Raw genomic sequence first — 26,624 nt, 5'->3', positions numbered from 1 at the left:
GACTGTTTATAGTCAGCCTCACAGAATTAATAAAATGGTTATTAAAAATAGCCGCTATTTCTGCTGGCCCCTTACATAAGGTTCCATTGTTACTGATCTCCAGCTGCTTTGTTATTTTATGCCCTTTCCCTGTTAGGTTCTGCAGACAGTCCCAGATTTGTTTATGATTTCCCTTAGATTCATGAATGAGATTAACAAAGAAGTTGGATTCCTTTGTAACTGTTTCGTAGGACACAAATATATGCCTGTCAGTCACTACATTTGATTAAAGAGAGTGCTTTAGACCAGTGGTTCCCAAACTGTTTGTGCCCAAGGCACACCAAAGGACAAGTAAAAATCTCAAGGCACACCAAAGGACAAGTAAAGATCTCAAGGCACACCAAAGGACAAGTAAAGATCTCAAGGCACACCTATTGTGCAAAATAGCCCTTATAACACGTATTATCATCATATCATGTAAAATATCTGTAAATGTGCATAATTATTTACTAATGCCAAATAAAATGTGACAAAGACAACTATATTAGTCATGAAATATTTATTAACGAAATATTTCAGAAATTAATTTGAAACTTTATCAAATTAGGCTTCATCAAAGCAGCAACACACTCATTTAAATCAGACAGGTCACAAAATTAACATTTCCGCAATCAGCATTGAAACATGTGCTATAAATATTTTGCCGACTTACAAATCAAACATCTAACTGTCACGATATGACATGTTATGTCACGTTTTTATGTTTGGGTGTTTTGCTGTTCTCCCTGTCATGTTTTCCACCTGGTTTATTGTCTGGTACTTTTCCCTGTGTTTTTCCTCCTGTCGTTAGTTTCCCTGGTGTGTCTAGTTGTCTGATTGTGTTCACCTGTGGCCCTTGTGTTTCCCCTCCATGTTATTCCACGGTCTGTGTTCCTTGTGCTGCTCGTTTGTTTTTGGATATTTTGGATACTGCCTTTTTTTGCCACAGCTTTTATTATTTAATAAAGCTCGCTTTTCGTAATACTGCTTTTGGGTCCTACCTTTCCACACATCCTGACAGAATGAACCAACCAACTGTGGACTCAGCAGATCAGATATTTTGCTCCAGGCGGAATGTTGGGTACTCTCTGGAGTACATTTTTTATACTTGGAATGGCGCTCATTAGATGGTGGTAGAGAGGCTGCATTGAAGGAGGCACGTCAGGAGGTTGCTCGCAAGCCCTGGCTCAGGAGCTTGTTGCCTGAGTGGCTACAACTTTTCACAAGTTGTCCTGAGGACTTGTCCGAAGCCTCTAACCCTTTCCTGGGGTATGACCAGGCCTTGGGAGGCCACGGATCCTTCAAAGAATCTCTAGGATGATGCAAGGACCAAGATTCCAGCCCGTGCTCAAGTGGTCCCTGCTGCAGAACCGGCCCATACAGCCATGGTTCGGGCCCTGGTTCCGGCCCCAGCAACCATGGTTCCGGCCCCAGTAACGGGCCGAGCAGCCATGGTTCGGCTTCAGTACCGGCTCCAGTAGCCATGGTCCCTACTCCAGTTTTGGCTCCAGGACTGGCTTACCGGCCGACGCCAGCTCCCCGAGTCCTGTCGGTGTACGGCCGACTCCAGCATCGTCTCCTGTTGGCTCTCCGGCCGACGCCAGCTACCCGTGTCCTGTCGGCGTACCGACCGACACAAGTCCCCTCTCAAGTCCCCTCTCAAGTCCCCTCTCAAGTCCCCTCTCAGGTCCCCTCTCGAGTCTCTTCTCGAGTCCCCTCTCGAGTCCCCTCTCGAATCCCCTCTCAAGTCCCCTCTCAGGTCCCCTCTCGAGTCTCTTCTCGAGTCCCCTCTCAAGTCTCCTCTCGAGTTTCTTCTCGAGTCCCCTCTCAAGTCTCCTCTCGAGTCTCCTCTCAAGTCTCCTCTCAAGTCCCCTCTCAAGTTCCCTCTCAAGTCTCCTCTCGAGTTCCCTCTCAAGTCTCCTCTCAAGTTCCCTCTCAGGTCCCCTCTCGAGTCTCGTCTCAAGTCCCCTCTCAAGTCCCCTCTCAAGTCTCCTCTTAAGTTCTTTCTCAAGTCCCCTCTCGAGTTCTTTCTCAAGTCCCCTCTCGAGTTCCCAATCAAGTTCCCTCTTGAGTCCCCTCTCAAGTCCCCTCTCGAGTCCCCTCTCAAGTCCCCTCTCGAGTTACCTCTCAAGTCACCTCTCGAGTTCCCTCTCAAGCCCTCTCTCGAGTCCCCTCTCAAGTTCCCTCTCGAGTCCCCTCTCCAGTCACCTCTCGAGTTCTCTCTCAAGTCCCCTCTCGAGTTACCTCTCAAGTCACCTCTCGAGTTCCCTATCAAGTCACCTCTCAAGTCAACTCTCAAGTTTCCTCTCGTGTTCCTTCTCAAGCCCTCTCTCGAGTCCCCACTCAAGTCCCTACTCAAGTGCCGTTGGAGGTTCCGCTGGGGGTCCTGCCAACTCCATGTCCTGTCCCGTTGGGGGTCCCGCCGACTACTCTTCTGCCGGGGGTCCTGCCAACCCTTTGTCCTGTGCCGTTGGAGGTCCCGCCGACTGCTCTCCTGCCGGGGGTTCTGCCAACTCCATGTCCTGTCCCGTTGGGGGTCCCGCCGACTACTCTTCTGCCGGGGGTCCTGCCAACCCTATGTCCTGTGCCGTTGGAGGTCCCGCCGACTGCTCTCCTGGGGGGTTCTGCCAACTCCATGTCCTGTCCCGTTGGGGGTCCCGCCGACTACTCTTCTGCCGGGGGTCCTGCCAACCCTGTGTCCTGTGCCGTTGGAGGTCCAGCTGACACCTGTTTCGTCGGGGGTCCTGCCAACTCCATGTCCTGTCCCGTTGGGGATCCCGCCAACTGCTCTTCTGCCGGGGGTCCTGCCAACCCTGTGTCCTGTGCCTCTGGGGGTCCCGCCGACAACTCTTCTGCCGGGGGTCCTACCAACCCTATGTCCTGTCCCGTTGGACGTCCCGCCGACTACTCTTCTGCCGGGGGTCCTGCCAACCCCATGTCCTGTTCCGTTGGAGGCCCCGCCATCACCTGTCTCGCCGGGGTCCTGCCAACTCCTTGTCCTCTTCCGTGGGGGATCTTGCCGACACCTGTCCCACCAGCTCCGGGTCCTGCCCGGCCTCCGGAGCTGTCCGGTCTTCGCCCTCGGGCTCGGCCCCTGAGAGCCGCGGTCTTCGCCCTCCGACCCGGCCCCCTGAGAGCCGCGGTCTTCGCCCTCAAGCCCGGCCCCCTGACTTTCCCGGCCGCGGTCCTCGGACCCGGCCCCCTGACCCGGCCCCTGACTCTTCCTGCCTCTGCCTTCGCCCTAGTGCCCGGTCCTTGGGTTCGCCCGCTGTGGTCTTCGCCCCTTTTTGGACTCTGCCTTGCCCCCGGGCCGGCCGCCCGAGACCCCCTCCTCTAACTCTGCCTTGCCCCCGGGCCGTCCGCCCGAGACCCCTTCCTGGTCCTCTGCCGTGCCCTGATCTGTCAGTCAAGGCACGTCCTCCGGACCCCGTCCACCCACCCTGCTGCTGCTGTTTTGGTGTTAGGGACGTCTAGTATCCGTCCCTTGAGGGGGGTTCTGTCACGATATATTATGTTATGTCACGTTTTTATGTCTAGGTTTGGGTGTTTTGCTGTTCTCCCTGTCATGTTTTCCTCCTGGTTTATTGTCTGGTCCTTTTCCCTATGTTTTTCCTCCTGTCGTTAGTTTCCCTGGTGTCTAGTTGTCTGATGTGTTCACCTGTGGCCCTTGTGTTTTCCCCTCCATGTTATTCCACCACAGCTGTTTTTATTATTAATTTTTTTAAAAGCTCGCTTTTCTTTAATACTGCTTTTGGGTCCTACCTTTTCCACGCATCCTGACACTAACAGAGTGAAAATGTGAACTTTCATAAGGTTTCTTGATGTATTATTTGACTCTTATTAGTACTCGTTTTGCTGTATGGTATGATACGTGTGTTGCACCTAAATAGGACGTTGGGTTTGTATAATTTATTTAGGGAATCGTGACAATACCAAAATGATGAGGGAATGTGTTGATGACCTAAAGTCGAGAACAAGTTCTAACATATTTATGGTTTTTGTCAAAAACGTTATCAGACTTGTACTAAGTACTCTCACATGTGTTGAACTTCTGTGATGGTCTATTTATCGTCAGTTGTGTAATTCATCTGCAGAGACCTACATTCACAATGATGCCGTTCAGATATGATCTGCCAAAATGTGATAGTGCTGCCGGTCATAGGGTCTTAATCTTAAATACCCTCAGGTCGGGCAGTGATCATCTCCTGTGTAGCTGGATGAGTAAAGAACAGACTGCTAACCCTAAAGAAGGTACCGTGAAAACACTGAAAGACTTATTGAGCTCAACGTTTGAGTTTTTTCAGTGTGTGCATCAGAGACGTGTTGACTCTGGTGTAAGCATGTGTCCGGGCTCAATGCACAGCTTATATTTAGACTAAGGGATGTTCCACACTAAGTCAATTTGAAAAATACGTCTTGCGGTCAAATTTGTGTTAAATATTTCAGGGGAAAATAACAGTAGTTTTGTCCAATGTGATGTCTAATGTCATCTTGTGGTTTCATATCCTTTTATATAACGCTTTTGAGGCACAAAAGAAAAATGGGGTAATCCTGTCACTTGAGAAAAGTGCCCCCCCCCCCTCCACACTCTCACAAGCCTGCCTCCCTCTCAGCCATGATGGAGAGGGTGCCACTGTTACTCTGATTAAATAGGTGTCTTAACACTTGATCACAGCAGCAACAAAAAAAGTGCCCCCCCCTCTCTTTCCATCAGCCCACTGAGCTATGCCAGCTGGAGTCCGATCCGCTCTGTTCATCCTTCTCTAACCTGTGGTACTTTTAAGTGCATTTGTTGAAACTGCATAAAAACAAAAGGTGTGAGAATGAAGTCTGATTTTTTTAGGTATTTCATTTATAAGAATGCATTAAAAATATATAAACTGGAGGAAGGCATCTCCCTCTACTTTAATGGTATTATTAGCTTAACTATTATTACAAGGCACTAAATGTCACAATATCTGGGCCCTGTTGATTTGATTCGGAGGATTTTTGTATTAAATCTGTATGTCGCCATGCCCCATAGCTTTATGAAAGTGCAATACTTAATATTTTGTAAATGCTTAGTTACCAGAGGTCCTCTTCAGTGCTTCCCTGACCTCAAAGCTGAGAGAGGGCGGCTGAACAGAGCTCGTCCTGTCTTATTTGATGGAAGGGCTTTGGAGGTTTGCAACCCTTTGTTTTGTTCCATTTGTCTGACACTTGGCCCATGCTACATCCTTCAGCCAAGTTTCATGAAAATCAGGACTGCAGTTTTTTAGTAATCCTGCAAAACAAAAAACATAAACTCATAGCAGACGTAACAATAAGAGCACAACATAACATCAACCCAGAAGTGAGTTGTATTTATGAACCATGAGTGGGTCTGGGTGATCTTTGACTCATGCCTCACTCCCCCACACAGATCACCCTGTTGAAGTGTCAGAAACACCGTTAGTGCATGGTTTCCACAGCACTATGTATTCCTATAATAGGACTCCTACAGGCTGAGTGAGGAGGAGGAGGGAGACCAGATGAAAGAAGATTGTGTGTATGAACTTTGAAACTTTGGTAGTTTATTTTACATTAGCAGTTCCATCTGAAAAGACAGTGGTCATCTCTGCTGGATAAATCCAAATTATTATATAAACATATTATCCTTAATTTAAGTCAATGCGCAATTTGTATGTTCATTGATTTTGTCATATTTAATGACTGTGTTGAAGTGTGGGGCGACACATGAGTCATTTAATAAGTTATTTACACCACAGGGGGAAAAAAGCAGTGAGAATTGTGCATGATGCACAACCCCGAGAACACACACACACTATTTGTTGAGTCAATGACTTCTTTAGTTATGCATAGAGCAAAAAACTGAATAGCTGAAAAAATACAAAATATTGTGTTTTTTCCATCATGGACTACAAAAACTGTGTAAAGTGTGCATGTTTGTTTTATAATAGTGTGGAATAAACTAATAATAATGTAACGTCACACCATTCTAACAGTACGAATGAGTGATTCTAACCTGGTATATTATGATAGCTAGCAGCGGAGCTTTACACCAGGGTTGGTTTTGTTCATGCCAAAGTGCTGTCTGTTTTCTCTGTCCTGTAATAATGTCCACCTTGCAGTGAAGGACTCATTTTTCTTTTTAAGATGATGTTGCTATTGAATAAAGAATGAATCGGAGTGTGCAGCTGTTCATTTCAGTATGACTGTTTGGTTGGAAAGTCATTTAGGAATAAATATGGTAATTACTGTTCAGCCGCTCAGAGCGATGTGATGCTGTTGGACCTTATTAACAAACCTGCTCTGACTGTAGCACAACAAATCTCATGACCTATCAAGAGTAAATGTCGTGTGCGAATGTGGAAGGCTTTTAGTAATGAGGCAGATCAGCAGGAATACTCAACATGTTTCAGCCATGTACAAAATGTCACCAGGGAATGGAAAGCACTCGCTTTGACTTTGTCAATACTTTAAAAAGAAATCACAAAAGTGTAAACTTCTGATAATACAAATCATTAAGACCAGCAGTCAGAATAAGATTCAATAAATTATCAAGGTTGTGTTAACATCCAAAAAAAAGGCTAATTGATACAAAACAAATCAACCAAAAGTCCAACTTGGCTTTGATGGATGCAGAGAGTATGTTTGCCATGTACCAAGCCAGTCTTACTTACATCCAGATGGATCGCACATTTTAACCAAAGTTTGCAACAGAAAAAAGAGAAAATAAAAAGCAAATGAATATCAGATTATTGAAGACAACTAGATAAACTCATTAGGAAAATGTTTATCAAGGCAATAAATCAAGTCAGGAGTAGGGACATTTTCTCATAGACATTTATGCAATCTTGCAGTATTTTTTGCAACAAGTGGAGTCGCCAACTGCTGGCCATTAGCACATTAATGTTTGCCCCCAGGAGTGACACACAGGCCATCTCAAATGTCTTGTTATCTTGTGTTATTTGATGTTATCTCATGTTATCTCACAGTGAAATGAGTCATGAAGTGATATGCTAGCATTCCTTTCCAGTGAATCATTCATGAAAAATGTACAGGTCCTACTGTAACTGTATGCATCATTTTGGCAACACCAAAATGCATCATGTAGACATTACTGCAGCACAAGGTCCCTCATAAAAAATTGATAAAATAGTCCTTAGAAACAATGACATGGAGCTGTGTTCCTCAGGCCACCCTCTCATCTCTAGCTTTTTAATTGCTTTTAGGGGATGAGCGGGATAACAACATGCCAGGTTTCTTTCATTGAGTCAAAGCTCCTTGAAGCACGCATCCCCCAGGACCTTAAAAAGCTCCTCCAGCCACCCCCAATCCCCCCCGTGCCTGCAGCCTCACCTGCAGCAAACATCCAACATGATAAAAAGCCCCTCATTAGGGAAGAAACTATTTTACAACTTCAGTCGCTGATGGATTCCTAAAGAGAGGGAGCTCAGCAGCGTTCAAACACTGGAACTTAAAAACTGAACTTGAAGTTGATTATTAACACTCGTGTTTTCCCTTCTAGTAGTCTTGAAAGCAACATCTGTGTCAGCAGGACATCAACTTGCTGTTCAATTGACCAGCAGCCTGGCCTATGGAAGCAAAGTCAAATATTTTTTTGTAACAAACTTTAAAGTCTTTATATTGTATTATTCGTTTGACAAGGTATAAGGTATAAGGTATATAAGGTAAACTGAATCACAATCTACTTAGAATGATCTATTCTATTGCATTTTTGGTATATCCTTTAAATCTGCTGCATCTAGTTCAAAGTTTAAGAGCAGTAAAATGAGCAGTGGTCAAATTACATGAGAAGAGCGGGAGGCACAGATTGCATCGAGTGAGAATTTAGATATATTGCTTTCTGGAATGTACCTTTCACACTTTCTGCAGCATTAGGTTGCCTTATGTCGGGATATTTTTTTTAATATTCTTAAAAAAACGGAAATAGGCAACAATTGATCCAATTTGTTGAATTTAATTGAAATGCTGTGACAGTTACTTTTACATGTGCTCTGTCCAACAAACAGTCCAAATCTCAAACTCAATTTAAAAAGATACATTACAGTTTAAAATAATCATAATAATAATAAACCATTTTGAGAAGCTGGAAATGTTTTTTATATGATAAATGACAAGCAATTAACATAATAGACAACAATAATGTTCTATCAATTGTGTGCAAGCATTTTTTGTAAAGTAATAAGTGACTAATAATAATATTTGTATTTGAAATACTGCACATTCTACCAGTGACTTGACAGCTTCAGTCCAGCAGAAAGCTGCACAGAGCTAAGACATACTTCACACAAAAACCTTTTTATTCAACTTCTTCTGTTTTTTCTAGAAATGTATTGTGTGGGGATAGAGTACATTTACTTTCCCCCACTTCTCGCTCAAGTAAATGACTTTTTTCTAATACCAGTACAGTAAGATATGCTGTAAACAGGGAGATGCAATTGATAGTTTTATTCTTGAACAAAATGATTTTATATGTAGTAAATAATTGGTCAATTTGTTGCCTGAATTGCATGGTGCACACCATATGGGCCTGCATTTGAAAGGTCTCTATGCACTACAGAAAACTTTATGAGGACTAAGAAGTTGGAGTGATACTATCTTTACCGACCAAAATGAGGTTCTCAGCAGCAAAAAGTGACTTGTAATTCCCCCTTAAACCACACTTAGGCCAAATAAAACAATGTGTTTATTATTAATATGCAGTGATGTCAGTAGATGTAATTTTTGTAATGACCTAACTATTTGAAAGGAAGGAAACAAGCCTATTTCTGAACATTTCAAAAATAATCTTTTGAATAGGTTTTTTCAGTTTATTATTTTCTGTGTGGAGAAATGCAGCTTTCCAACATTTTTAAATAGTTTAATATCATTGTGCAGGGTACTAACATAACGGCACCTAAACCCAACTTAATTCATCATGTAACCAAGGTTAGCCAAACCTAGCCTCAGAAGCATCCTTTGATCTGACTACGTATTTGTATGTGTGTGACGCAGCATCACATATCCAAGAAAATCTCCAGTTTAAACTAGCCTAGATTAGTTTGGGCTGAGCTCTAGCAATCTTCAACATTACTTATCCTTACCAACATTACCTACAACTCAGAAAGAGAGAAACTAAGGGAGAGACACAAAAGTGTGACAGTAAAGCAGTGGTTCTCAAAGTGGAGGGCGCGCCCCCCCTGGGTGGCGCAGAGGCATGCCAGGGGGGGCGCGAGAGACCAGGAGGAAAAATGTTTTTTAAAAAAATAAAAAATCATAATACATTTTTTTTTTTTTAAATCATAATAAAAAAAATGATTGATTCGAAAATAATATAATGCAGTACAGTACTATTACGTCTGGGTCTCTGTGTTTCATTAAAGCTCGTGTGTGTGTGTGTGTGTGTGTGGTGTGTGTTGTGTGTGTGTGTGCTGTGTGTGTGTGTGTGTGTGTGTGTGTGTGTGTGTGTGTGTGTGTGGTGTGTGTGTGTGTGTGTGTGTGTGTGTGTGTGTGGTGTGTGTGTGTGTGTGTCGTGTGTGTGTGTGTGTGTGTGTGTGTGTGTGTGTGTGGAGATCGTTGTTGTAGCTTCTGGTGCTAGCGAGCTACGCTAACAGATATAAGGAGTTTTTTCAACAACAAAGTGGAGGAGAGTCCTCTCCTGTCAGACTGAGAGGCTCAGTGAACTAAAGGACTCTCAGTGTTATCTCAGTGGGTCTCAAACGTTTTGGTCACCATTAATGTAAACAATTATTTCCGAGGCACACATTTATATGATCATTATAGTTATACAAATATAAGAGAATAAATAAAAAACAGGTATGAAATACTATATGACAGTAAAAAAAAGAATAAAGTTTAAAAGGGTGATTTGTAAAATATCTATAAAGAAAAATTAATCTGTTTACAGTTCTGTTTCATATGGGTGTTGAGAGAGGTATCCATAGATCTCTTCATGTTGCTCTCAAAGTGCACCAGATTGATGCATTTAACTTCAATATTTAAAAATAAATCTTCCCGGGGGAGCTTGCCCTCGGACCCCCCTAGAGGAGGTGAGGACCCCCCTATGTGAGATCCACACACCACCTGTAAAAATAGCACTTTACACCTATATGCCGTGAGCTGATTATCGAGCCTTCATTGTAACAGTCGCGGGTACACTGTGTATATGCGTGGGGATTGTTAGGGTAGAAAATTCCACTGTAGCGCCCGGTACATTAATGGGAAACCCTAAATGTTTGAGCACCCTCTATGAAACGTCAAGCTACCCCACAGCACCCCCAAAAGAAATCTCTGGCGCCGCCACTGAGCCTGACTATTTGTGTTGGGGGGCCCCGACTTTTTTTTTTCTCCAAAGGGGGGGCCTGACAGAAAAAGTTTGAGAACCACTGCAGTAAAGTAAGGTAGTAAAGAAAATTAAAATAGCTACAACGTCTATCACGCTGTGGCCTTTCTTAGGCCACACGGAGACGAAAATGAAAATGAACCCATGTCGATATCAAAAAAGTCTTCCGTCCACACGGAATCGGCTCAAGAAACGTGTCCGTCCACACGAGACCGCTCGACCAGCTTGAGGCGCTGTAGTACTTATGCCGGGCCTGTAAGTGGCGCTGTACTTCCGCCACAAAATACACCAAAAGCAGCGAAGAAGACATCTCGAGCATGGTTGCCATTGTTGCCTGGTGGCCCTTCTGGTTATTCTCCGCGGTGGATTTAGCAACATGTAGTTCATGTTAGGGCTGAACGATTAATCGATTTTAAATCGAAATCGCAATTTGAAATGATGCGATTATGAAATCGCAAAGCCTGCGATTTTTTTTTACATTTTTTTTTTTTACAATATATATATATATATTTTTAAATATTTTTGTTCTACTTGTTTGTCAGTCATCCACACCAATCAGAAGTGCTGTGCTCCACATGTACCAGCCATTGTTAATCAATCAGAATTGGCCCATGATAGAAGGTGCTTTTGAAAGTGCCTGCCCTTTCCAAATGGCTTCCAATGGAGCTTTAGATGGTTTGGTGAAACAAACCATCTGAGTCAGGTTAGTAATGCTCCATCACATGTTTCTATTACAGGGTGAATCTTAAACTGAAGCTTGACTTTAAAGCAACCCAACGGAAGTTTCATGTAAGTTTAGTTCTTTCACTCGTAGCTCACGGGCTGCGGGGGGTGCTAGAGACGGGAGTACGTTGATACGACCTTCCTAGCCGGAGATATTGGCCGCATTTGACAATAAACTTCCGTTGGGTCGCTTAAAAACAAATATCGCAATTCGAATCGCAATATTTGTCAGAAAAATCGCAATTACATTTTTTCCCAAAATCGTGCAGCCCTAGTTCATGTAGTTCTCCATGTCCACTTGCTGATGGTTGCGGTAGAGGAGCTGTAGATTTTTGCACTAACATCTGTAGCATGGTCAGTAGCGTCTGGAGCACGAACGCAACCCTGTGATCCGCCATTGTTGTTGTTGTTGGCGAAACGCATCAGCGCGGGGGTGAGCAGGAGAGGTGGGGAGAGGCGTGGCTATGATCGTTTATGATCGTTATGATCACATTCATTTCTTATGGCTCTATCTGCAAAGTCATTTCTTATGATTACATTTTTCCTCAGGCAAACAACAGCTTCAAAAACCAAACATGCCCTGTTGTCGCAAGAAACAAAGTGCAGAAGGAAACATCCATTGAAACTCAGTGTGCTGCTCTGTGATGCTAGTTCAGATACTTGGCATCTCATCTTGGGTGCAAGTTCATCAATGTTTGGGCTCAGGCTCTGAGCTGAGGAAACCCTCAGGATGGAGTGAAGGTGTGCGAGCAATATACCAGTGGGCCAGATCTAATAGGAATTACAAATGATCCTGCGGGCCGAAATTAAACCCACCAAGGGCCTGATTTGGCACCCGGGCCTTGAGTTTGACACATGTGGTTTAGGGCAGGGGTTCCCAACCTTTATTGTGCCAAGGACCGGCAGATACATTAAAAGAAAATCGCGGACCGGTTGTCAATTTTAACTGATTTTAATATTTACTCACCAGCAGCAGCAACAGAGGCTAATTGTATGTGACAGCCTGAACAAATACTAGAACAATATGCATCCAAAACATATTAACAACGTTTAAAAAAGAACCGGTATCGTTTTTTTGGTTTTTCGGAAAAAAACGGAAAATCAAAAACCGACGTTATTCAGTTTTTAAACTAAAACGGGAAAACAGATAAATCAACGTTTTGGTTTTGTTTGTATGATTTACGGATAATCCAGTGAATGCTGGGAAAATGAGGTGTGTGTGTGTGTGTGTGTGTGTGTGTGTGTGTGTGTGTGTGTGTGTGTGTGTGTGTGTGTGTGTGTGTGTGTGTGTGTGTGTGTGTGTGTGTGTGTGTGTGTGTGTGTGTGTGTGTGTGTGTGTGTGTGTGTGTGTGTGTGTGTGTCGGTCCGACAGCATATAGCACTACATCGAGATTAAGATTAAACTAATTTATTTTGGGAACACCCGCATATAGGCTACCTATGGAGTTAGCCAGATGTGTGTAAATTACTGTTCATGGTCATTTGAAAACAAATGCCGGTGTCGGACACACACAAACACAGAGCTGAGCAGAGCACACACACACACATCATGCGCCTTGGTAACTGGACATCTCCTTCATAAAACGAATAAAAGGGGGAGTAATCGGGCAGTTCGATGTGTGTAGAGATGTGTGTGTGGTTAACACGTAGCAGCCTGCAGCTGTTCTGATGAAGGTAAACACAGCGAAGGCGGTGCGTAAAAAGGCACAGCTCTCGGCGCGCTGGTGCTGCACTTCTCAGAGGCGGAGTATACGTCCCGCTGCCTCCTGATGCTGCAGCCATTTCATGAAGTGAAGGAGGCTTTCCTTCTATAAAAGAGCTGCGGGCAGCAGATACCGTGAGAGTCCCGGACATGAATTCATAGATCAAGGCAGACTGGTTTACTCTCCTGTTTTGCCAATCCGGTGCTTAAACAAAGAGCTCTACACCCCTGGCCGACATGTCCTTAAAATGAAGTCTGAGTTTGAAATATATCTCAAATAATGTATGCACTGCCATTTCCCCACATAAACATAACAGTCTGCAATTAAACGGTTGTCTCCTGTGCGCTCCTCTTCCTACTTGGCGCACCGGTAACTTTCTCGTGCGCACGAGAGGCTGAGACCCTGAGCCGCCGAATCCCTCGGAACATCATAAAAGCCATTTTCAACGGTTTTCTGGTGAAAGATTAACTAGGCTACTGGATGAAATAATATGACTGGTATAGGTGCAAAAAAACGGTACCGGTCCGTGGACCGGGGGTTGGGAACCCCTGGTTTAGGGCGTACACACGGTGCCGCAAGCGTTACGTTACCAGACCTTCCCACTTTGGGATGTGTTATCGTTTGAGGGCTCCGTTTCCGCGGTTCCGTTACGGCCTCGTGTGGACGAACCGTCCATACGATAAAGAACTATAGCGGACAACACCCGTTTCGTCTCCGTGTGGACGGGGCCTTAGCCTTCCTCTTCCTAAGAGCAGTTCATTAAAAACCTGATGGGCTATTTTATGGCCCAGTTTGAGCTGAAGTAGGCATCACCCATCAAGACCTTATGTAAGTTAAGATGGTGGATGTATGAATAAACAAACTGAAGACGTATATTCAGACAGCGTTAAAAAACAGGTCCTGTAACGGCCCGTCCACACAGCAGCGTTAAAAATAATCTTGAAAATCTTGGAGGTGAGCGTGTCTGAAAGCTTGGGGATTTTTTGCGAGCAACGCGACCAACAACCAATCACATGAATCTCCCGTCCCCGACATACAAAGCAATAGCAATGTTAAAACGAAGTAAACTGGATATAAAATCCCCAAACAGGCGAAAACCTACCAGTTTCACCCACTGTCTCTGCCACCTCCCTCCATGCCTGGTTCCTCCGGTTTGTATCCCGGTAAGTTATTAGCGACTGGTCATAAAGAACCGGGTGATTTGCTACCGCAATAACTCATTTATCCTCAATTTTCAGGAATATAGAAAATGGCTCTCCCAGCTTGCACGCGGTTTGATTGGCTAGCGCTAGTACTGTCAGATTTGCATAAACGGGATTTGATTGGCTGACGCTTCTACCTCAGCTTCAAAAGTTGAACGTTGCTCAACTTTTGAATCCTGGAAATCTTCGCTTTGCTTCCCCACAATGCAGTTCGGCGAAAAGCGAGGCAAAGTGACGTTTCCCCATTCAAAGTCAATGGGCAGAAGCGTTGGAAGATTTTTTTAACGCTGCTGTGTGGACGGGCCGTTATAGGTGTTTGAATTGTCTTTAAAGGGGCACAATTACTCTGTTGGGGGTTTTCCCTTCCCTGTAGTGTGTTCTCTAGGTTGTTGTGCATGTTAATAGTCTGCAAAGGCTCAAATCCCAAAGTTACCAGAGGGAGATTCTCTCTCAATTATTCTTATGAAACGGAACATCCGGCACATGAGTGACATTACGCTCAAACGCCTCTTTTCATGTGAACGTAGCTTGCTTCGTGGTACACCCCCTGGTTTGAAAGTAGATCATCTCCGGTGTTATTCATGTTGTTTCCACATAACTTAAAGCTCATGAATACTTCCAAGCTCGAAGAACTTTCCCAACTCCCAATGGGACATCCAAGGAGCTTGGGAATGCACCATTGGTGTTGGGGAAGGTCTGCGCTCAGCGACTGCCATTCTAGTTTAATAATGAAATTGAGATTTTACTAAATTTGGTGTTGAAATAGTCAAAATTCGCTAGAGCAAACAGGGTTATGTTAAAACAAATATGCTCGATGCCTTATCATATATGGACTATGCTCTTGTTTGTTTCATGTTTTCTACATGCATTCCTTGGCTGGTGGGGACGATGACTTTTGGCCTGGCACATGTACATGTAGCCCCCAGCCTCAGTGTCTTGGCATAATATAATGTATCACCATCACTGTACTATTCAGGAACAATTGTAAATCCTTGTTGTTTTAAAAAGTAAACTCAAAACATTAAAAAGTCCTCCAAAGACAGTGTTTTCATCAAACCCATGGTCATCATGATCATAGCCGGCTGGAGATTACAAACCTTCTACTACCTTTGCCTCAACTCAAGGATTCAATATTTAAACAATGTGCTAAACCTGAAACTGTTATCGTTGTACACTGGATTATATGCAGTGAGTAAGCTTGGCAAAGCTTAGTGAATGGTCAGCTGTTTCTGAACTGTAACTGTAAATTGTATTTGTTGAAGTGTTTACATTTGGTATGTGACCTTTTGTCTGCGTGAAGTAAAGCACTATATAGATTTGTTCTGCATTTTATCGCAGCAAGGTAAATGTCATGGTCACACAGATGAGAAGGGCTTTAATAATATTTGGCATCTACGGTATGTGACTTTTATAACAAAGCTGTGTGTTTCCACTCTGGCTCATGTTGTGTATTGTTTGATACTCAGCAGTGATAACCCAGGTGGATACAGGATTATCACTGCACACATCTTGAATAAAAAGTGGTAATGTATAACAATTGCACTCCCTGCTATCTTATTTGTCTAAAGCAGTGGTTCTCAACTGGTGGGTCGCGACCCACTTTTGGGTCAGGACCCGTTTCGAGTGGGTCGCGGTCGAGGATGTGTGAGTGAAGAAAAAAAATTGGAATTGGTTTTTTGGTTTTTTTTGGGGAAAAAGTCAAACTTTTATTTTGAAGGCCCGATTTTCTAACGCTGTGCATGCAGTCGGCGTTGGACTGGAAGTACCGGAGACCATAAACGGTTTTGAAAACTTCTGTCACATAGTGATCATCTTCTCAATAAAATATTTGGCCAATCAGAATCAAGATTGTTGCCGGAAGTCCCCACAGAGAATAACTTTGCGGTAGAACTCTTCTTTATACATCCATGGGTACAACTTCAGATAAAAATGAACACATAATGAAATATGACCCCCGGTCTGATGACTGACAGGTCACAGAACAATGGGAGCTATCTACCCTTACCCACAATTTAAAGTAAGTCACACAGACTATCTCCTCTTTACTCTTCTCGCAGCAAGATGTCAGAACAAAGTGAAAAACAAACAATGGCATAAAATATTATTAATATGTCGGGTAGTAATAGATTTATTTATTTTCTTCTTAGTGTACCAGAATGCATAGTTTATGTTAGTATTTCTAAAAATCTCCTGGGGGAGAATCCCCCCAGACCCCCCTGCTGGGGTTGGGTTTTCAGCATGCGTGCCTTTTTATACAGTTCAGCTTTGATTCCATCATCTCATTAAACCTTTTTTAAAAGCATACTTTAGTTCTGTGAAGGGATATAAGGGATATTTGCACTGTACTTCACATTTATTAATATTTGTATGCTGAAAAGCGTACATATTACAGCACGTTTTTTTGTTGAATAGATTTGAGTGCTTCAAAATGTTGGGTCGCGATGTGTTGACCAAGTAAAAAGTGGGTCCCCGAGGCCTGACCAGTTGAGAACCACTGCTCTAAAGTATCAGAGCACGCTTTCTTTTCAGATCTATTCAGCCTCGGTGTGCTCCTATCACAAATAGCTTGCAAAAGACAAAGTTCACAGGGCAAAGGCTGACGGCAGCAAAACAGAATTAATATTCATTTCACGAAAGCTGGCTCAGAGTGACTGAGAAAACTATCTGAAGCAATTAACCTTCTGTCCAGGACGTGATGTGTGGGCATCTAACAAGGATGTTCTCTGCTTTTAATTACTCTCCAAAGTTGCACAGCCCAACCAGGATTAAAAGTTGTTTTAAGCTAAAGTGAAGCAATGACAGCATAGCAAGAAGAACCACTATGCATCAGAGTGGAACTCAATGCAGTGTGCAACCCGGTCTGTGCTGTCTGCCAAGTGCAATAACAAACAATATTCAGATTCAAGTGCAGGTCGTTCTGGCAGCACAATAAGGAGGGGAGAGAATAATGTTGATGCTAGCAGACTGTGTCATGAGGCATGACCCCCAGTAATATTCAGTCAAATGTATTATGCCATTATGAAGACGCTGGAGTCCAGTGCCAGCGTATTGCTTCTTGAAATGTTGTTTATGAGGTCTGAGCGGTTATGAATTTGGAAGTAGTTATTATGATAATGTGGCCATGAGGTGATTACATTACGGCCTAGCTAACACGTTTGCAGATCTTGCAGCTTGCTCTGTGAATATTGGTCACATAATAACTTCCTAGAGAGAAACACTTTAATTATTTTACAATACTTTTTGGATTTTTGGGTACATTTTTCACAACAATACGCCTTGTATATTAACTGTAATAAATAATTATACATACTCCAATATTCCAGTCTGTTGGTTATAAGTAGAACAATAACCCTTTGAGTAAGGGTGTGTGTGGCAAAAACGAAATCTGCTTTCTTACAGTGCAGACACTTTTCTGCTTGCTCTTGCCACCGCTTACTTTTTTATGCTGATTTCCTATTTTTCTTTTCTGTAAACTTCCAGCAGCGGCTGCTGGACATTAAAGGTCCCATCTTTTGGCAATTTTTACTGATCATAATTCCATTGCTGAGGTCTACTAGAATAGATTTACATTGTTCAATGTTCCAAAATCACATTGGTTTCTCATACAGCATCTCTGTATAGTATCTCTATTCACTCTCTGTCCTATACGCCTTGTTGGAGCTCCTGCCCCCCCTATGAGCCCACTGTGCAAACACAATCTCACTCCCTGATAGTCCAATAGTGACGCTTGGTCAGGGTCCTATGGCGTGCAGTTGTGACGCTCCTAGGCTCCTTCAGCTTCATAAACGGACGCAAAGAGCTTTCAACTGATTGCAATGTATTCCCATCAGCGGCGGTATTTGACGCTCAGGGAAGCACCGCATCGGTCCATGTCGGCGGCAGTTAAAGGCAATGTGAGCGTCCATTCCCATTGGATAACGGAGGATTTTACACCCGGAAGTAAGTATTCTCCTTACTGTCGATTGATTTTACAGTGATATCTGCACTACTCATCGACTCAAAAACACCACATTATCCTTGTTGATTAAACAACATTGATTGGTTTAAATTGTGTACAATGCTTTTGTATTTTTCCCCTTCGATTCGGAGAAACAAATATTTTTTCGGAGTTTAGGATGGCCGAAGACACTACACTACCCAGAATCCTCAGCTATCGTTTAGGACTACACCATGTGCTTTGCTTGTGTGATGCCCCTGTGGGTTCATCTTGAGAGGGTGTGGCTGTGCTGCATCCAGCCCCCTTGATTGCAGTACTCAGGGCACCTGGGTCTGGTTCCCTGCAGCTATTTAAAGCCTCTGCTCCTCTCTGTCTTCCCTCTCTGCTTTCTCATACAGGCACCCGGTTCGGTTGAGTATGTTATTAGTTATTTCAGTTGTTTTACTTTGTGCACCTCAACACCCTCACAAATACATGTTCATGCAATCCTCACCCTGCAGTTACATTACTGATACCACTGGCGTTCACACCTCATGCTTTACTTGTTTTGCACTTGATTCATTTGGCTAATTTGAACCACTTGCTTTAATAAATATATTTTGTTAAATCGTTGATAGGGGCCCTTTCTCATTTCACTAATTCCCCTCGTCGACTCCCCTCTTCGACTCCTATCTTCGAGACTTAAGAGGCTTCTCAATTCTTAAATGTCCCCTCCTCGACTCCCCTCCTCGGTTCCCCTCCTCGAGACTTAGTCCCGCCCACAGGAGATGCGAGCGGAGGACCGAGGAGGGGGAACCGAGGAGGGGGAGCAGCAGACGTTTAAAGAAATGAGAACTCCTCTCCTCTGAGCTGTCATATTAAAGAGACGTCCGTTCATTATTACGTTGGCAACAGCTGCATCAGCTGTCGAGAGTCATAGCCCACCACATATTTACTTTGAATTCATTGAGAGTGCGGTATAATGAGACAATAACAGGCTACAGATGCGGACACACACACACAAATATATTTATATAAATATATACAATTTAAAGTATGAGAGCACTCTCATAATAACGTAACACAATCAGAGACTGGATATATCCCCCCCTCTCTCTGGTCGCTGAAATGGGGGAATTGAAATTACGGGCCAAAAGTTGTATTTACAAGTAGGCCTATTAAAAGTAAGCATAGGACACCAAACCAACTGAGACCCGTCTGTCTGCCGTATTTACACACTGTACAACACACACCTACACACTGTACCACACACACCTACACACTGTACACACACACACCTACACACTGTACCACACACACACCTACACACTGTACCACACACACACCTACACACTGTACCACACACACACCTACACACTGTACCACACACACACCTACACACTGTACACACACTGTACCACACACACACCTACACACTGTACACACACACACCTACACACTGTAACACACACACCACAACCTACACACTGTACCACACACACACCTACACACTGTACCACACACACACCTACCACACTGTACCACACACACCTACACACTGTACCACACACACTGTACCACACACACCTACACACTGTACCACACACACACACACCTACACACTGTACCCACACACACCTACACACTGTACCACACACACACCTACACACTGTACCACACACACCTACACACTGTACCACACACACCTACACACTGTACCACACACCACACTACACACTGTACCACAACACAACCTACACACTGTACCAACACACACCTACACACTGTTACCACACACACACCTACACACTGTACCACACACACACCTACACACTGTACCACACACACCTACACACTGTACCACACACACTGTACACACTACACACTATACCCACACACTGTACCACACACACACCTACACACTGTACCACACACACACCTACACACTGTACCCACACACACACCTACACACTGTACCACACACACACCTACACACTGTACCACACACACACCTACACACTGTACCACACACACACCTACACACTGTACCACACACACACCTACACACTGTACCACACACACACCTACACACTGTACAACACACACCTACACACTGTACCACACACACACCTACACACTGTACCACACACACCTACACACTGTACCACACACACACACCTACACACTGTACCACACACACACCTACACACTGTACCACACACACCTACACTGGGACTATGAAGATGCAAAAATAAAAGTGTTCTTCAGAAAGAATCAAATTAAACGTATGTATTTTTCCTTTGTTCCGTTTCTTTCCTTGCAGCTGATTCAAGCTTTTGTTGGATATTTCCCCCGTTTCTTTTTATTTAACTTGTTAGACAAAAAAACAAGATTATTTTATATTTTACTCCAGAAAATATAATCAATCATTTTACATAATGAAAACCACTTATTTGATCTGAGACTTCTCACCCTCTGTGAGGAAGCACAAGCTCCCTCACTAACGGCTAAGCCCTTTGTTTGTAAGGAAAGGAATTATTTATTTCTTAAAAACTATCAGTCTGTGCAGATATTGTTTGTTTTGAATGTGCAATATTTTTGTAAATAAAATAATGAATTGACTTAGGCCTTAAGGATTTTGTTAGTTGTAGAAAAACAATGTTTATTTCTCTGTTTAACTCGTCACTCCCCTTTCAGAGTCATGACCTGATTGGCCAAATTGAATTAGGAAGGCGGGCTGTCTGCTATAAGAGTTACTGGAAAGAGAGAGGAGGGGGTTGGAATTGTTACTTTTGTTGGTGAAAGAGAAATGCGATCCATGCCAGTCTTCTGGGTAAAATCCTGAGCTTGTTTGACCCATTCATTCACTCCAACCTCTTCTCTACATTCAGAACGTGCGTACACCTAATCAGTCTAAAGATAATACAAAAGATGAATTTGCAATATATTCCCTTTCTTAATCTTAATCCAATTCGCTTTTTGGTAATCATTTTCGAAGAAAGTGACTAATATAAGGTTGTGCATGACACAAGGAGTTTATCTAGAACATATCCTGTGTCTGGCTCTATTTCCTGTGTGTCATGCTTCTTGTCAGCCAGCTGTATTCATGTGTCAATTCTCTGACCGCTGTGCTGTATGATTTAGGGACTTGTATTGGGATCTCTGTTCACGTTAGCCCGTCTGCAGTGAGTCATACCAGCATGGCCGGCCCTCGGCATAGGCAGTATAGGCGAATGCTAAGGGCGCATCAACCCATAGGGGACGCCCAAAAAAAAAGTTTTTTAATTTCATAACACAATTTCCCGATTTTGGATCAACAAAGTACATCTTATCATCTTAAACTAACAGAACTACGCCTATATTGCGTACAGCGCCCATAAACTATGGCACACACCCCCCCCCAAAAAAAATCAAATTGAACTGCTCCATCCCCAGTAGAACCAGAGGTTTATGTGAAATGGTTCTTTGTGTGTAATTATAGGTTTTAATTTTGTATTTGTGTTAATTTAAAATAAATCAAACTCCCAAAAAAACTTACACAGCTTCTGTGTGCTTTTATTAACATTGGAATTTACTGTGTAAGCCCCCGCGGGGGGGAGAGCTTTAGAGAGCTCTCTCCTGAAAGACTGAGCGGCTCTGATAACCTCAGCTCAGTGAGGTAAAGGCACACTTTTATATGATCATTAAAGTTATACAAAATAAGAGAATAGATGAAAAACAGGTATAAAATACTATATGACAGTAAAAAAAAGTTGTTATTAATAAACAACAATACAGGTTAAAAGGGGAGTGATTTGTAAAATATCCATAAAGAAAAAGAAAATCTGCTTCCAGTTCTGTTTCATATGGATGTTGAGAGATGTATCCATAGATCTCCTAATGTTGCTCTCAAAAGGCGCGTTCACACCGCAGTACTTTTCCCACTTTAGTTCCGATATAGTTCCGAAATGTCGCGTTCACACCAAAAAGAGCCGCAACTAAAATTAGTTCATGAGAACCTTTTCACCCCCTTTTCCGTCCCTGCTACAGAGCAGGGGCTTTCGTGGGAGAAAAAGGTTCCTATGTCTGATTGGCTAGGCGGATTGCAAACCACGCCCCGTAAAACTCCCAAAAAGTTTTGTGAAGCCGCCATTTTATTATCCTTGCATTAGCATTATTAGCATTAGCATTAGTCCAGCGCAGAAACGCAGAGAGACTAACTTATGGCAACACAAAATAAAACATGGGAGCGGTGGAGATGAGGAGGTGTCGGCGTTCTGGCGATTTACTCGGAAGGCTTCAGTAGAAGCTGCTGGGAGTCCCAGCAGCTTCTACTGAAGCCAGTCCCCAACTCTGGGGACTTCCGGCCGGGGACTTGGGGCGGCAGTATACGCCGTGAAGTGGTTTGCAGCTTGCCAGTAAACCCAAAGCAGAAGAAGAAGAAGAAAAAGTGACGTCAGCTGCTTAATTTGCCTAATCCTCCCCCAGGAACTTATTCCGGTGTGAACGCGATCTGTACTTAGTTCATGAGAACTAAAGAGTTCTCATGAACTAAGTTCTCATGAACCTTTGTGGGAAAAGTACTGCGGTGTGAATGCGCCTATTAATTGTGCACCAGATTGGCGCTTGGCGGGGGGGGTTCCAGCTAAAATCTTGCCTAGGGCAGCAAATTGGTCAGGGCCGGCCCTGCATACCAGCATCCCTTATCATCTCTGAGTCCCTTCTTCTTCTCTTGTCCAATGCTACCTGATGTCCAGTGGACCAGGACAGAGCTGTCATCCCGAGGACAGCTCTGTCCTGGTCCACTGGACTGGATGTCCTCCTCAGCTCACAGTGTTTATTCTTCAAACCTGTTTATACATTTTTTATCTCGGTTGGCCAACTATTGGCAGTTCAGGTCTTCCATTTATCTCTAAATTCCGGGTGTAGGAGAGACTTTCTGTGAGGTCTTTGGTGGATTCAACTTCTGTCTGATTCTCTTTGTTTCTTATTTCTACATTATGACATGGACATGAGAACACCCCAGTAGCTGACCCACTATATTATAAGAAAGGGCCTGAGTTTTGACCCGCAACCTTTGCCTGACCTTTGGCTACTTCCTGATAAAGGCAAGCCCAAAGCCCCCCTCAAATATGCACATGGAGCCCTTTGACACTGTGGTAACCTTACAACTGATAATATGACACGCATTGTCCTATTTTCATTAACTTTATTTTAAGTAACTCTTTTCATGCCACTTTTTACTTCTACTTCATTTATTTAACATATTTAGTTACTAGTTACTTTAATATTAAGTTACTATCCCCAGATGGTTTATCTCGGAGGAGAAAGCTCTAAACAAACATGTCAGTGTGTGTCAGTGTGTGTCAGTGTGTGTATGTGTGTGTGTGTGTGTGTGTGTGTGTGTGTGTGTGTGTGTGTGTGTGTGTGTGTGTGTGTGTGTGTGTGTGTGTGTGTGTGTGTGTGTGTGTGTGTGTGTGTGTGTGTGTGTGTGTGTGTGTGTGTGTGTGTGTGTGCGTGCGTGCGTGTGTGTGCGTGTGCGTGCGTGTGTGTGTGTGTATGTCAGTGTGTGTAATCAATTGAAGGAATGGTCACAACATTGGAACTACACATGTCACACAGTCACAGTGTGATGTTCTCACTGCAGGCATAACCAGATGAAGACATGTCCAAACAACCCAGCTTGTAATACACACACACACACACACACACACACACACACACACACACACACACACACATACATACACACACACACACACACACATACATGAACAATGATCCAAAAATAACACTAACATTGTTGTTACACTTTTTAGAGATGCCTAATGCTGCACCCCCATCACATGCACGTTAACATAAAGGTTACTTACCCAAACAGAACACCAAAAAAAAAGGACAGAAGAGTAAACCATGCCAGCGTGTGTGTGGCCTCAGCAGGGATAACACTTAATAGGAAGAAGCTCAAGCCCCTTCTTGAGGGGACACAGTTGGCAGAACAATTAGTATTTTTGAAATATTGAATCAACAACCTACCAAGAAAAACGATGGTCTGCTTCCTTGCTGTCTTGACCTTTGAATTTTCATGCTTTGGTGCTGTTTGGACCCCGTTGGTGCCGCTCTCCCCGGACCCTAGAGTCCTCCGGAGGACGAGGACCATGGCCCGGCACATGACGGCCACGCAGACCAACACCACCATGTAGACGATGAAGGCTACGAAGATGCTGACCCTGTACATTACCCAGTGCTCCCGCAGGTTGGTACAGAAGGTCACATTCTGGACCGGCAGATCTTGTTTTAAGGGAATGTGTCCCTGCGTTCCCGTGGCAACCAGCAGGGGCAGGGCCACGAGGACAGAAACCAGCCAAGCGAAGGTGATGAGGGCAGAGGTGCGTTTTCCACCCAGGGCTTTGAAGCGGAACGGGTGACAGATAGCCACATAGCGCTCAAAGCTAAGCGTGGCCACGTTGAGGATGGTTGCGTAGCTGCAAGCCTCGAACAGGAAGTTGTAGATCTTACAGGATGCATTCCCTTCTGCGGTGGTGAACGGGAACCAGATGGCGCTGTAGAGCTCCACCGGCATGCCAATGAGGAGCACCAGCAGGTCGGAGCAGGCCAGGCTCACCATGTGGTCTGTGACGTTCTTCTGCAGGTAGCCGTTACGCTTCAGCACTTGCGTCACTCTGATAGTGACTGAATTGCCCACGATGCCAGTCACCAGGATGAGGCTGTAAAAGATTGTGAGAAGGATTTTGACGGGGTAGCTGGGTTCAAGCTCAGTCCAGTCTTTCAAGTCTGCTATCTCACCTTCCTCATTCATGGTTACAGAGCTCAGATTTGTGTCGGTTAGCTTATGAGTTTTGCTGGGCGCAGCCTCTGTGATTACAGCCTGGATCCACAAGAGACCCGCTTTCCAAGATAACAACTTACAATGAAGGCTTTTCTTTGTCCCTGATTCTTCAAGGACAGTTTTCCATTGAGCGGTAAACTCCAAATCACAGTAGGTTAGACACCACTGTAGGAAATATCATCAGTACTCTTCTAAATATTTGGTCTCTTAACCCCAGAAATCCAGTGAGTGGTTCTGAGCCTGGTTCATCTCCTCCTATCCCTGAAGATCTCCTAGGATCCCGGAGAGCACTTTCACGTTCCAGTCCAGAGTCTGGTGGTTTCAGTGTGAGCAAAGTGTTAGCTAACACTGTGCTCACACAAACCTCCTCCCACCTAGCAGGGCAGGGCGGTTAAACATTAAACTCTGCAACAGGCAGCGAGTGCTGAGGCCAGGTTTCATTTCTTATCATCAACTAATGCGCCTCCCCTTCACACAAACACTCGTTTTACTTCAAGTTGTTGTTGGGACTAGAGATTCCCCTAAATAAACATACAAATGTATGCAACTTAGAAACTAAGTAAAACCTTGAGTCAAGCCTGACTTTGACCAAATAAATAAGTTGGTTGATATTAACACTGTAGTTTTGGATGGAGATCATGTTAAAGACAAAGATGGAGCAGCGGAGAGTGACATCCAGAGAAGAGCTGACAGTGAGAACTGGAGAGAACGGCCCTGTATTAAAGACAGAAAAGTGGACAATTGATTAAACAAAAAAAAACTTGCAGGGAAGTTGAAAAGTTCAAACCGGAACCGGACTGAAAAAAGCCAGGCGCGATGCGTAGGTGGAGTAATCACATTTTTTGTCAGTGAGGTCATAGGGATGTTTATATTGAGAAATACAGCAGAAACAGAATAGGAATTAGGTGATAACATACGGGTGGCTGATACAAGGATATTCTTAGAGAAGCTGGTTTTCCTGTGTTTCAAAGATAATACAGGACTGTTTCCTTTCAACACTGAGGAGAACACTGGACGCCTTTCAAAGGAATAGTCACAAAAAAACACAAGAAAACATGTTCTTTTAAGTGGGACATTTTATCATTTTGGTTTATGAATGACAGTGGGCTTAATTTAAAAATAAAACTTAATTGGGCAACATACTTTGCTGGCATGTGACATGTTTCATGTGTTCTTTTTTGTTATAATTTATATCATAAATACTTCAAAGATTAAAAAAGTACAGGTCTACTAAAGCCTCAGAGAAAACATATTTTATACTCCAACTGACCTTAAATGTGTCCTTAATGTCTTGAGGCCTCTAGTCTTTGCCCAAATGTGATGATACATCATTGCATTGCATGCACTGTTTGTAGGCATTCAGCAGCACAAGCCCCCACAAGACTTTTGTTTGGCCTATATTAGCTGAATGAATAACCATAATGCTCCACTATCCACTGAAGGAAATACAGAAGCTCTCTTTAGAAATGTTTTCAAAGAGCATATTGAAGGAGAGGGTTGCATGCTTTTGTGACGAGTGTGTGATGAAGAGGTGAATGTGTGTGAACAGGGCTCTGCTTCTCTGTCATTGGATACAGCTTCCTGCTCTTTTTCCGCACATTTTTCATATTGAATACATTTTCTTTTTTAGCAGAAAGATAATAAATGTGATTTATGAAGTTTTTAGATGAATTAAAACCAAAAAAAGGCTAAATGCGTTTTTCATTGACCAGTCATTTTTGTTGTATAAATGTTTTGGATTTGACCTCCCTGTGAAACCTTATTTAAAGGCTCACAAGGGAAAATGGTAAGGTATAATGTGTACCCTAATACATTCACATACAGTGTTAGCAATGTTCACCATCTAACGCCGCACTTTGACTGCAATGTACCGCGCCACTGACCTGTTCATGACTGCATGGTCCCC

At 43.6% G+C, this 26,624-nt stretch overlaps 1 protein-coding gene across 1 annotated transcript in view; it reads right to left on the bottom strand.

Annotated features, from left to right (window-relative positions):
* The window catches only part of gpr39 (G protein-coupled receptor 39), a 58,377-nt gene extending 33,268 nt beyond the window's left edge, over positions 1-25,109 (bottom strand). The window contains 1 exon segment of the mRNA XM_034202088.1: positions 23,905-25,109. Coding sequence (XP_034057979.1) covers positions 23,905-24,688 — 784 coding nt within the window. The 5' untranslated portion in view covers positions 24,689-25,109.
* Positions 25,110-26,624: the final 1,515 nt, after the last annotated feature.

This window comes from Gymnodraco acuticeps, unplaced genomic scaffold (assembly GCF_902827175.1).
Source record: "Gymnodraco acuticeps unplaced genomic scaffold, fGymAcu1.1, whole genome shotgun sequence".
NCBI lineage: Eukaryota > Metazoa > Chordata > Actinopteri > Perciformes > Bathydraconidae > Gymnodraco > Gymnodraco acuticeps.
This window is presented reverse-complemented; position numbering and strand designations above follow the sequence as displayed.